The 11425-nt window shown below is 33.2% G+C and overlaps 1 protein-coding gene across 1 annotated transcript; it reads right to left on the minus strand.

The window, feature by feature from the left end:
* Positions 1 to 1468: 1468 nt before the first annotated feature.
* Positions 1469 to 3822, minus strand: LOC142352796 (uncharacterized). The gene is made up of 2 exons (XM_075404908.1): positions 3721 to 3822; positions 1469 to 3445 (listed from the first exon to the last, which is right to left on the minus strand). The coding sequence occupies exon 2, from the start codon at positions 3315 to 3317 to the stop codon at positions 1647 to 1649; it is 1671 nt and encodes a 556-aa protein (XP_075261023.1). The 5' UTR covers positions 3318 to 3445; positions 3721 to 3822; the 3' UTR covers positions 1469 to 1646.
* Positions 3823 to 11425: the final 7603 nt, after the last annotated feature.

An 11425-nucleotide genomic window follows, 5' to 3' on the forward strand; every position in this document is an offset into this window, starting at 1 on the left:
ACAATACTACAATAAAATGGTTTGATATTTGACTAATTTTTGGAGAAAGTCAAGAAATGAACAATTATTTTTGTATACTTTAATAAAATCAGGGAACATCTATAGATTCAAACAACGTTTGCAATTATGCATGGAAATTGAAACCAGAATAACAATTTGTGTTTCGGATTAAATAATATTCAAATCTTTTTCTACTTAGTTATAACTTCTTCCCATGTAAGTTAAGCGCTTCAATTGAATGAATATTTAATTTTTTTTTGCTTCATATTTGTGTAAATGCGCAGCCTATACACTCAAAGAACGTTTAATATCCAAAAGTTAAAATAATTTGTGACAGACATTTCCAAAAGCCTGCAAATTAACAATTCTCGTTGTTTTTTGAGCCGTTAAAAATCTAAAATTTTTAACTTTAACCTAAATTAACCAAGATTGAAAACTCAAAGTAATAAATTGAAAGAATTACGTTTATAGGGAATCTAAAAAAAACATGTCTTCTCTTCTTATTTTCAATTTCTGGGTTGACAATTTTTTCTACAAAATATCTTCTGGAGTTTCAAAAGTTTGTTTCAAAAAATGTACAAAAAGAGTGAAAATAAATTAGCTAAAAAAATGGGACATTTGACGATCAGTTAAAAATTTTCAGGATCTCAAAAAAATAAATTAATAGGACTTAATTGACTATTGATATGACCATTTTCACATTTCGCCCGTGACTTACTGATGGGAACTGTGACAAATAATGTGACTCATGTCGACAAATAATGCCAATTCTTCCTGTTCTTTTTTTATCAAAAATGAACAAACTCACAAAAATGCATACTTTTCGCTTTTATTTAATTAATTGCTAATTTTTCAAAACCTCCAGTCCATTTCAAACTTTTAATTATGCACACTAGATGCAAATTGAGATTGTGACAACTGATAGTCGTACTTTATTTTGCGTTAAGAGTTCTTGTGTTTGAGGCAATTTGAATGTAACAATATTTTATTTTGTTTAAATATTATGAAACACAATTCTGAAAAAAGTGATGTGCTCTTTTAAGAGAAAGTTTAAATCGATGTTTTTTTTATTTCGTGAAATGATTGCTAAGGCTGCTCATCGTTCAATCAAGTTCTTGTTGACTTTCAAAATTATTGAAAATTGCTTGTCAACGCGTATTTCTTTTTTTTTCAATTACTTATATCCATATGATAAAAAAGATATTGATTCTGATGTTTTGCTTCTGCTGCATCTAAACTGAATGCAAGTTCCCAGCATAATTGCCTGAAACAAGTACTAAAAAGACTGGCAGAGTAAAAATGTTTAAAGTTAAATTAGAATACAATTAAGCGATCTGTTAGCGATTTGATCTAAATTTAAATTGAATCATGCATCGAAATTTAAGCTACATTTTTCCTTTGTGAAATGAAAAGCTGAAATTATCTCTTCAGCAATCGATTCAGCCTTTCAGATTTAGAGTCAAAATAATCGGTTAACAAAATAATTCAATTGAAAAAGGTTCAAAATATAACTGTATGATTACCACGAAAGTTCTGTGATGAGCAACCCGATTAAATTACAGAGCATAATTGGTAATAACTAATATAAAAATTAGGTTTCTTAACATACTTTGAAACTATCTACATATCGCCATGATGATAAATCTTCAATTTTTATTGGAGCATCCTTGACCTCCAACAACCTGCAAGCATTGAGTTTGAGGCACAGCCGAAAGCATGATCAAAGTTATAGCCAGAACAAAAACTACACTAATCACACCCACGAACACCAAACCCTTCTTTTTACTATGAGTGCTTTGCAGTTTCAGCTCGTTCAACTCGAACTTATTTTTCGGCAAGAAGTAATAAACAGTCAAAACCGACACTGAATTAACGACATGAGTCGCTATAATTGCGTAAGCTATAGACCATTGGTCTTCTTTCGTATCGCGAATGTAGCGATCGTTGCTCACAACGTCGAAAGGTGCCGAAACCGAATTTCCGATTGCAGTGCTGATCGGATTTGTTAACAGTCGAATCGTAGCGAGAAGTCCATAAGTGGTGGCTTCCTGTGATTCGTTACTCAGTTCGGCTGATAAATTGATAGCAATATATATCAGAATTCCGAGAAATAAAGTGCAGCTTGTTTCATCGGCTAAGAGGTAAAAATACTGGTTCCGAACCACGTCAAAAATTGTTATCAGTTGAGCGAAAGCTGTTAGCAGTATGATGTTTATTTTGATAAAAATAGTAACTTTTCTCCAATCAGTGTTGCTGAAATATTTCGTGAAAATCACAATTGATCCAATTACGAGGAAACTGTTCAACGCGCCGACAATACCTGTTGTGATTGGTTGAACTCCTGCGTAGTACGCTTTGATCTTTACCGACGCCGATGATTGAACGTCGGCAAAACAACCCGACAAGAAAATATAGACTGCCATTTTCAGAAACATACTTGATTGCACCGTTTTCCAAATTCCAGCCAAGTGATCTTTGATGGGCATTAATTTCTTGGGGTCGACTGGAAACTCGTGGGTCGCTGTTAGGGTGAAAAATGTGCAAACGACACATAACACCCCATAAATTAGCAAAATGTCTTCAAAATCTATGTAACTTGTACACCAACTACCGCCGTACTCGGTCGAGTTCAAGCCGAACCCAGATAAAATTGTTGCAAACAATGCCCCGAAAAATTGGGCAATGTTTAGGTATGCCAGGACTTTGTCTCTTGTTTTTAAGGGTTCTCGTTTTGCGTATTCGACAGTCAAAGCGTCCGTTGCGACTGTTGCAATTCCGACTCCAAATAAGGCACCCGAAAGCGACAAAACATAGAAAAAAGCCGACTCGCTAGCTCTCGGATTTAGTACGAGAGATGTGTTCCGAGTGCAGTTCGTCACACCGTAGTAGGGCTCGGGGTACTCATGAAGACAAGCCGAGAACAAAAACGAAGCCGCGATTATCCAGCCAATGACCATATAAGGAAGTCTTCGTTTTCCGAATAGTGGCAAGGCGTCGCTAAAAATTGCCGAGAAAATTTTGGTAGCCCAAATAGTTGCAAAAACTGCCGGAATTGAGTTGAAGCTGTTTCCAGCGGCATTTAAGTAAATTCCAAAGAAAGGGTACAAAATATTTCGGCCCATAATCATGGACAAAAAGCACCCCTCAACAAATTTGTTAACGAATAGTCCGATTGCCGAAATCCGACAGACGTTAACTTCGGGTTCATGGTCATCGTCGTCGGAGTTGGCCTCCGAACCCGAGCTTTTTATTCTTTCGTAATCGTTTTGAATTGACTGTCGCCGACAAATGCTATCGTGTAGCATTTTGGTGTTCATGTGGCTTTCTGAGAGGTAGATTGAGAGGTTCGATAGAATCGAGCTCGTTTTCGTCTCCTCTTCGTTCACTTCTCGGATAACCGAAAGCAGCCGACGTTGTTCGTCTCGGTTTATGAAGTTCTTATTCTCTATAATTTCCATTTGTAAACTTGTTATTCAAATTTTTCAACTATTTGCAAAATTAGAAAATTGTCTCCGAAAAAAAAGTGAAAATTTTCTTGAAAAAATTCTGTATAAAAAATGCAGTTCAAGATAAAAAGTTATAATACTTTTAAGTTTGTACTTTGTGCAACTTGTTATTGTTTACGATATTTTGTGGCATTTGACAATGTCATATTATGCAACAAATATACATCGCGAAAACAACACAAATAATAAAAGTGATATTTGTTTAAATATTTACCTTTTTAAACTCGACAAACAGCATTCACAGTCTTAAATGGGAATTTACTTCAATGTAATTCTTAAAACTTATTTGACATCAAATAACTGAAACCTTTACAAAGAGAACATATTCATTTTCAAACTCAACTAAGTTATCAATAATTTATCGCTTAGAGATGAATAATAATTCAACGGCCAATACTAATCGAACCTTTGAAGGTCAGTGGTAATATCTTCAACTAACAACTAACTAGTTATATCACGGGACTGGCTTCAATTTATATCTGGATGCGACCTTTCGAACCAATTGACTTTGAGTTTAACCTGTTCTTATATTTTATTACACAAATTTGCAAAGATTTCTATTCATGATTCGTGTATAAACATTTGTAGGAACTTCTGTAGGAGGTTCGAGAAATTGCTCTAAAGAATCTTTAATTGAACTAACAAAGTTATATGTGGTAAACTGCCGCAAGAACGCTATTTTGGAATTATTTTGGTCTATTTATAGCACTTATGAAAACTGGTAATCGAACGAACTGATAAGATTTTTAAAAAATAGACTTTTTGGAACCAAAAGATATCTAAACTTAGATAGAAAGTTGATAGATGTTCTTTTGTTTGTTTTACGCAATGGCTTTATTTTTTCCTTCGTGTAGGTTAAATATTGCGACAGTATTTGAACGGTTAAGGCGGGTCTTCCATCTTTCTGTGCAACTTTCTTCCCAAACAAAAATTTGTTGCGCATTTTGAAATGGCTTTCGAAACAACAAGATTAACTGATGTGAACAAATTGAGTAGAAAAGATCAAATTTGATGGCTGACGTACTGCAGCTACTGAAGCTGTCTTTTTCAGAAACAAAAGGTTTTGGTGGTTCAGCGTAGAAAAAATCTGTAAATTATAAAAAAATATTTCACCAGATTTTGCTACCTTATAAATAACATTTCATGAGCTCCTTCCTGCTTGTGCTAGATTTGAAGAGTTCCATGCATTTATACTGCTGGTCCGTACATTAGATACTTAAACGACGGGGTTAATCGCGGGACCACATGTATAACTTGAGAGTTCAACCCCTAGTTCTACTCTTGGTATATAGTTAAGTATTAAAGAAAGTTAATTGCAAATATGAATTAATAAGTTATGTTAAACAGCATCAAATACGAACCGAGCATGAAGGGATAGAATAGTTAAGGTTATTAAGACTGAGAAAGTACAAGTTAGCACAGGTTGAAATATTCGAAGTTAACTTTTAACTTAGATAGAATTTAAGAGATGTTAAATTATAATTTAGAGTAGTTAAGTTGAACTTACCTGATTTCCAAAATTGTGCTAAGTTAATATTTTATGACTTAGAGAGTTCTTAGTTAAGAACAAGTCACAAAATATTCTAAGATAGAAAAATATCTCAAGTAAGCTGAGATTGAGCAAGGGAGCAATACGGGAGTTTGATTTTGATTCAGAAGTTATCGGGGACCAAAAAGTGTTGGTAGTTGAGCGTGCAAGCTCCTTTTATACTTGCGGACACGTGGTTCTCTAGTATCCTATTGGATAGAGATAACAGTGTCGACAGAGTTACCAAGGTTAACTTGGTGTTATCTGTGTGGCGTGATAATATCACGTCATAGTATTCTCAGTTTTAGTTAGTGATCTTAAAATAGTAGCTTATTCAAAACTACTTAGTAATTTGTTCACACGTTAAAATGGACTTTGTCCAATTCAAGTTTGTGCTTCACGCACTATAACGTAAATTCTCAAAATAGCACTAAGATTATCAAATAGTGTTACTGAGTGTAGCACACTTCAGTACATCCCATCCCGGTCCATAGGTATTAAATCAAAACATCAAATTTTACATAATCGAAAAAATTATTTAGCTTAATTTTATAATAATTAAGCATTTAAAGTTTGTGAGGTAGATTACGTGGTTAAAGTTCTAAAGTTCATCGTATCTTCTTGTTTCTGAGTTCTCTCTTGAAGAAGGGTTGACGATGTCCTAAGATACAAGGCTGTACAAAATAATAGATCCAATTTTTTTTGGGTGGCCGTTATACTAGACCTTTTGAAGTTTTTCCATAAGATTGTGCTGTCAATACATCTGACGTTGAATAATAGAATAATATAAGTTGAGGAATATACTGGTTAAGTTAATAGTCTATAATGACAAGCGAGGTAAATGAATAGGGAAATTAAAATGACTGCGCACAACACCATAAGGGCCAGTGTTGTTGAAATAACTCCCCAAATAAAGAATTCCGTTTCGTAATTCATCATTATTTGAGTCTTGTTGAAGAATAAATCAATTGAAGTAAGCTTTGTAGCTATAGTTTAAGGAATTAATAATTAGGTTTGGTTGATCATTATGAATTAGCTTCATGAAATAAATAATCTTGCTTTTTGTCATTAGTTCAAAATAAATAACAATTTCTTTTTGTTCAAAGTCTTCAAGAAATAAAATAACTTCGCATTGAAATTCAGAATAATATAATTCGGAGATTCTGAAAACTTTATCGTTAAAAATAATCTGTTTAGAAAAGTTAACCCATGCGGATTCAACATGATTAGAGAATTGACAATAGTCTTTAAACCATTCGATATCAACACCTCCTTCAAAATATGTGTTCATTTTGAATAATATAGTAATTCAATTTTTGTGTCAATGGGGAGAATGGAAGACCATTTAATCTTTGAAAGAAATTAACAGGAAGATCCAAATAGTACTTAAACTATAAATGGCGGATGGCGATGAATGCATACCTGTTAACGACAGGTTGTAACATTTCTATACCTGTGATCACCAAAATATTGAAGACTAACATTTTAATTGAAATAAGTGAGCGGTCGAAAGTTTAGATTATTGATGTTAAGAATGTCTTCTGTATGAATAAGCTTTAGAATTTCAAATAAATCGTACTCAGGAACTTGATGAAAATAAACTACAATTTCATTAGAATTGTTATCTTGTAAGAATAAGATAATCTCTTGTAACTCAAATGTCCAATGAACTGACAATGGCGTATAGAATTTATTTCCAACTAAGAATGTTTTCGAAGTTTTAATAACTTGAGATTGAGTAAATTCAGCGAGATCGCAATATGTTTTGAAATACTTAACGTATACTGAAAGGTTGTAAGACATCAAATAAATTATGGAATTCGATGGAACAATCGAATGATGTCATAAGCAAGATAAATCGGTAAAGAATAGATTTTATTAGAGAAGCGAGAACATATCAAATCTGCAATCTAAAGATAAGAATGGACTCCTTGTTCACCATAAATTGCGCTAAGTGTAATCATTGAAGATTGTTTCAATGAAGATTGAAGAAATTCGGATTACTTTACTTGAGGTAAGTAATGTAATGAAGGAGAGTAAGGTAATCAAAATGGCTAATAATTAGGCGTTTAAACTAACGAATAATTTTCCTCACCGCGGGAGAAAGAAGAAGAAGTAATGAAGGAAGTACTGAACATCAACAACCACAAATTTATCTATTCCATTCCGTGAGTGCTCAACGTGATGAGCGGAGGATGTGGAGTTGATGCTTCAGATTTGCGATCTCCAGTTGGAGCTCAGTAATCCGTTGTTCGAGCTGTTGAGAGCGTTGTCTTTCTGTTAGAAAGTTTTGCTGTACCTGATAAGTGAAGGTATCAAGCTGAGGAGTGAGGTTTGCTGTAATATTATCAAACGGGACTTGTATTGTTTTTCCTTGAAGGTTGTGATTAGTTAGTAGATAAGAATTTTTGTTTGACAAATAGCCAATGAGATTGAATCTATTGATGTTGGGTTGCAACTGGTAGATTAAATTCGTATCGTAGTTCGGGTGTCCACTAAAACCGGGGGTTTTAGCTTGTATCTCAGCTTGATGTTGTTTTTGTAGGCGGTCTTGCAAGGGGGGTAGTTGTGTAATGATGAAGATTAAGAAAGTTTGGTCGTGACGATTGAGTAGTTGTAGTGTTTGCTAAGACGTTGGGTACTGTACTGTTTGTCTTGGGTATGTTTACTTCTAGCGGTGTCGCTGGGTTGAATGTCTCTCTAATGAATTGTTTACGTGGTTGTTTCTTTGCAATTGTATCTGCAGTTTTAGTTCTCTTCTTGGATGATGTAACCGTCGTTGATGAATTTGCACTAGTTGTTTGAGTTTGTACTGCTGAAATCTTGATAGCTGAGAGAAAGGTTGTAGATGAGGTAACGTGAGTTGTGGGTTGTACTAGTCTGTCGAGTTGTTTAACTCCAGATTGAGGTTTAGAAGTTGATGGTGTATTGTATTCGGGCCAACCACTTGAAGGTTCCTTCTGAAAGACTGGTATCAGTTCGTTAGGGATTGAAGAAAGTTCCTGAAATATCAAGTATTCTCTACTCTTATTCTATTCTAAGAGTATATTTTTTGAAGTTATTTTGCAAGTATTCTCTTTTTCTTATTTTTTTTGCATTCTCTTTCAAAGTAAATCAGTAGTAATTTTGAAGTCAGTCTGTATTATCATCATATAGTTTGATGATATGAAAGTATTAGAGGAATTAATCCTATACTGGAGACGTAGGAACGTTGTGATCGTTTCTATTTTCGTCTTTATTATTCTCATCATGTAGGTTTGGGTAACCACTTTTATTCTCAAATCTTAAAGCTTGTAAGCCTATATTATCTGCATAAAGTGGAGTTTGAATAACTCGTTCTCTAATATTAATATTTTTGGTTTTTGGAACTTGCATTGTCCGTTCTCTATTTTCATCAGTGTTATTATTATCAGAATTAGTTGCTTGATAGATAGAAGTCAAAATTGGAACTGACATTAAGTCAAATGTGGCAGCAAAGAGTGCCTTACCAAAGTGAATAGATGCATCTGTAATTTTGTTAATTTGCATTGCTCGAATTAAGCATAAGACTATGTCGATGAGTAGCTTAATGAATAAGAAAGCGGCAAAGAATATTCCGCATCGCTCAATTATATATTGTATTTTAACAAAGGTTTCAACAAATTGATTATTAAAGAAGTCCGGTGAAATGAATGAATCTAGATAAATAGTTCTAGAGTTATAATAATTTGTGCCTGAAATATTTGAAAATGATTCTCTGCTATCTATTAATGACTTAGTAAAGTGCTTGAGAACTCCTTTCATATTGGAGTTGAAAGTTATTGAATTCCAGAAAGACATCATTTCTTTATATGTGTAGATAGAAGCATAAATACTTGCAGTAATAACATTCGCAATTTGTTGAATAACTATGTGTGATTTGAAAAGTGCAGGTCCTCTTACTTTTGTGATTTGTGGGGTTAGCTCAACCCATGAATTGTCATCGTCAACATCTAGTTGAAATAAGTTTGAATGTTTATCAGAGCACAATTGTTCTTCGGCTTCAATGAAGGTTTGTCTAGAAATGGGATCAACAAAATGAATTTCATCTTCATAAAGAATTGGTATTCGATTATAGCACTTATTAAGAATCTGTAAGGGTGAATGAAATTCAGGACAATTATATAGCCAGGCAACATTGCCATTTGTTTTGAGAAACATTGATCTGTTTCTTGTTAAGGTATATCCAGCTAAGCGCGGATTTTCATGAGAAATCATTAAAGTGTTAAGAATAGTTGAGCGCTCTAATTCACAGTCATTTCTTAATAGCTCTAGAGTAGAAGTTTGAAGTTGCCGAAGATTATTAAAGTGCAAATAGTCAATTTTTGTTCCAAGATGTGCTTCGAAATCGATATTCTCATAAACTTGAGAATATGTTGTATCAACTGTTTTGTTGTCACTGGAATAGAATTTATTTTTCATAATTATAGCACCAGTATCGGGTTTAAATTTGTGAATGGGTCCTCCAGTGTTCATATCAATTCCGTCACGAAGACTAATGTATAGAGAGTCATATGGCGTAGGATATACTATTCGTGGATGACTACATAAAGACTGTGGTTTATTATAAACTTGGAACATAAAGCTTTGTAAGTCGAAATCTGACTGAGCTGAAGTAAATTTAGCATCCTTTACTATGTAGTATTTGTCATTAGCTTTAATCATTTGAGCGTCAAAAGTGCGAATTATAGTGAAAAGACAATTATTGGGTTCATCCCAAGTGTATGCAAATGGATCAGTAGATGTAGAATCGCAGCCTCCGGCTGATAAAGGACAAGGTAGAGGTATATTTTGCCAGTTATTAACTGTGCCATCTCTAAGGTTTACATTCAGGCTAACATTTTGCATATATGTTTCGACTATGACGAAAAGAATTGTGTTGTAATTAAGAAAAACCATCTTTAACTGCATGACAATTAAGGTTTCACCGTGTACTTCTAATTATGTCTCACGACTCATGTTATTAATATCAATACATCTTTTAATAATAATTTATTCTTTTACTAAACTCTGGTTTGCACCTCGTTTATAAATTCTTCGCTCAATTACTTTATCGAATATTGTTTATCGTTAAATTAGGATGAAAAAAAGAAATCGATATAACCACTTTACTAACTTCTTACTTGCTCATATTTCATCATTAATCAGTGGTGACGTCGATTGATGATGAAATGAAAAAAATTTACCAAATAAGCGGATACTGAAAAGACCAAATAAAAAGTCAATTAATTCACTATTGTTAAAAACTACATGAGATTGCTCAATTTGAATCTTTTAATAGTTGACAATATCAAAAGCTTCAAAGATCATACCACTTCGCAAAAATCTACGCCGCTTATTATCTACAAACTCTCGAACTAATGATGTTTTTTTAAATTTTCCTCAAACTATATGAGCCATTCATGATCTCTCAAAAAAACACTAAAGCAATAAGAAATTATGCATTTAACCGTTATTGCGCTGATATCAATGAATGCTTACGAACCATTTTGGAAGGATTGAGAAGTTTCGGCTTTGAAAAGAAATGCAGAACTGAAATAGTTTGAGCAATTAAAGTGAATGACTCAATAAAGAAGATTTCAAATTTTCCAAAAGAAAAACGGTGAAGATCACAATGCTTTTTACGTAACAGAAGAAAAAAATCGTTTTCTTAAACGGCAAAACAAATCATCTCTTACAAAATAAAATTGAAACCTCAATTTCACCTCTCGAATAAAGTTTGTCAAACATTGTAATTATCCCTGATTCTGTTGAGGTTATGAGTATATTCAAAATGCCGAAATTTTCCAAAAGAAAAACAGTGAAGATCACAATGCTTTTTACGTAACAGAAGAAAAAAATCGTTTTCTTAAACGGCAAAACAAATCATCTCTTACAAAATAAAATTGAAACCTCAATTTCACCTCTCGAATAAAGTTTGTCAAACATTGTAATTATCCCTGATTCTGTTGGTGTTATGAGTATATTCAAAATACCGAAACTATCTGGCATCTTTTGAATTCTTTTTTTGAATATTCATTGAACCAAATCTGAAAATTCTTAACGCAAAATTGACATTTTCTAATTTTAAAAATACAAATTCAATTGCAAATACAAATTGATACTAAAAAAGTACCCTGTCTTTATTGGCTTAATGTATTCAGTCAAATCAATGATAGTTTTAATATTGTTGTGGTTGAGCTTACTAATTCAATTACCAAATTGAATAGCGCTTCAAGCCCATTTCAAGCATTAAAGCTAGAATAGCGTGACAAGCGAAATTTAATGCTACATTCTATCGGAGCCATACGGATTTGTTCATTTTGCTCAACATTTATATTTAGCAACTAATATTAGTACACAATCGTCATACATGAAGTAAAACTTAAACTCA

The sequence above is a fragment of the Convolutriloba macropyga genome, chromosome 14 (genome assembly GCF_964194025.1).
Source record: "Convolutriloba macropyga chromosome 14, txConMacr16.3, whole genome shotgun sequence".
Taxonomy (NCBI): domain Eukaryota; kingdom Metazoa; phylum Xenacoelomorpha; order Acoela; family Convolutidae; genus Convolutriloba; species Convolutriloba macropyga.

Excerpts from the sequence above, each read along its gene's own strand:
- LOC142352796 (XM_075404908.1), bottom strand. The coding sequence starts at position 3,317 with ATGAACACCAAAATGCTACACGATAGCATTTGTCGGCGACAGTCAATT.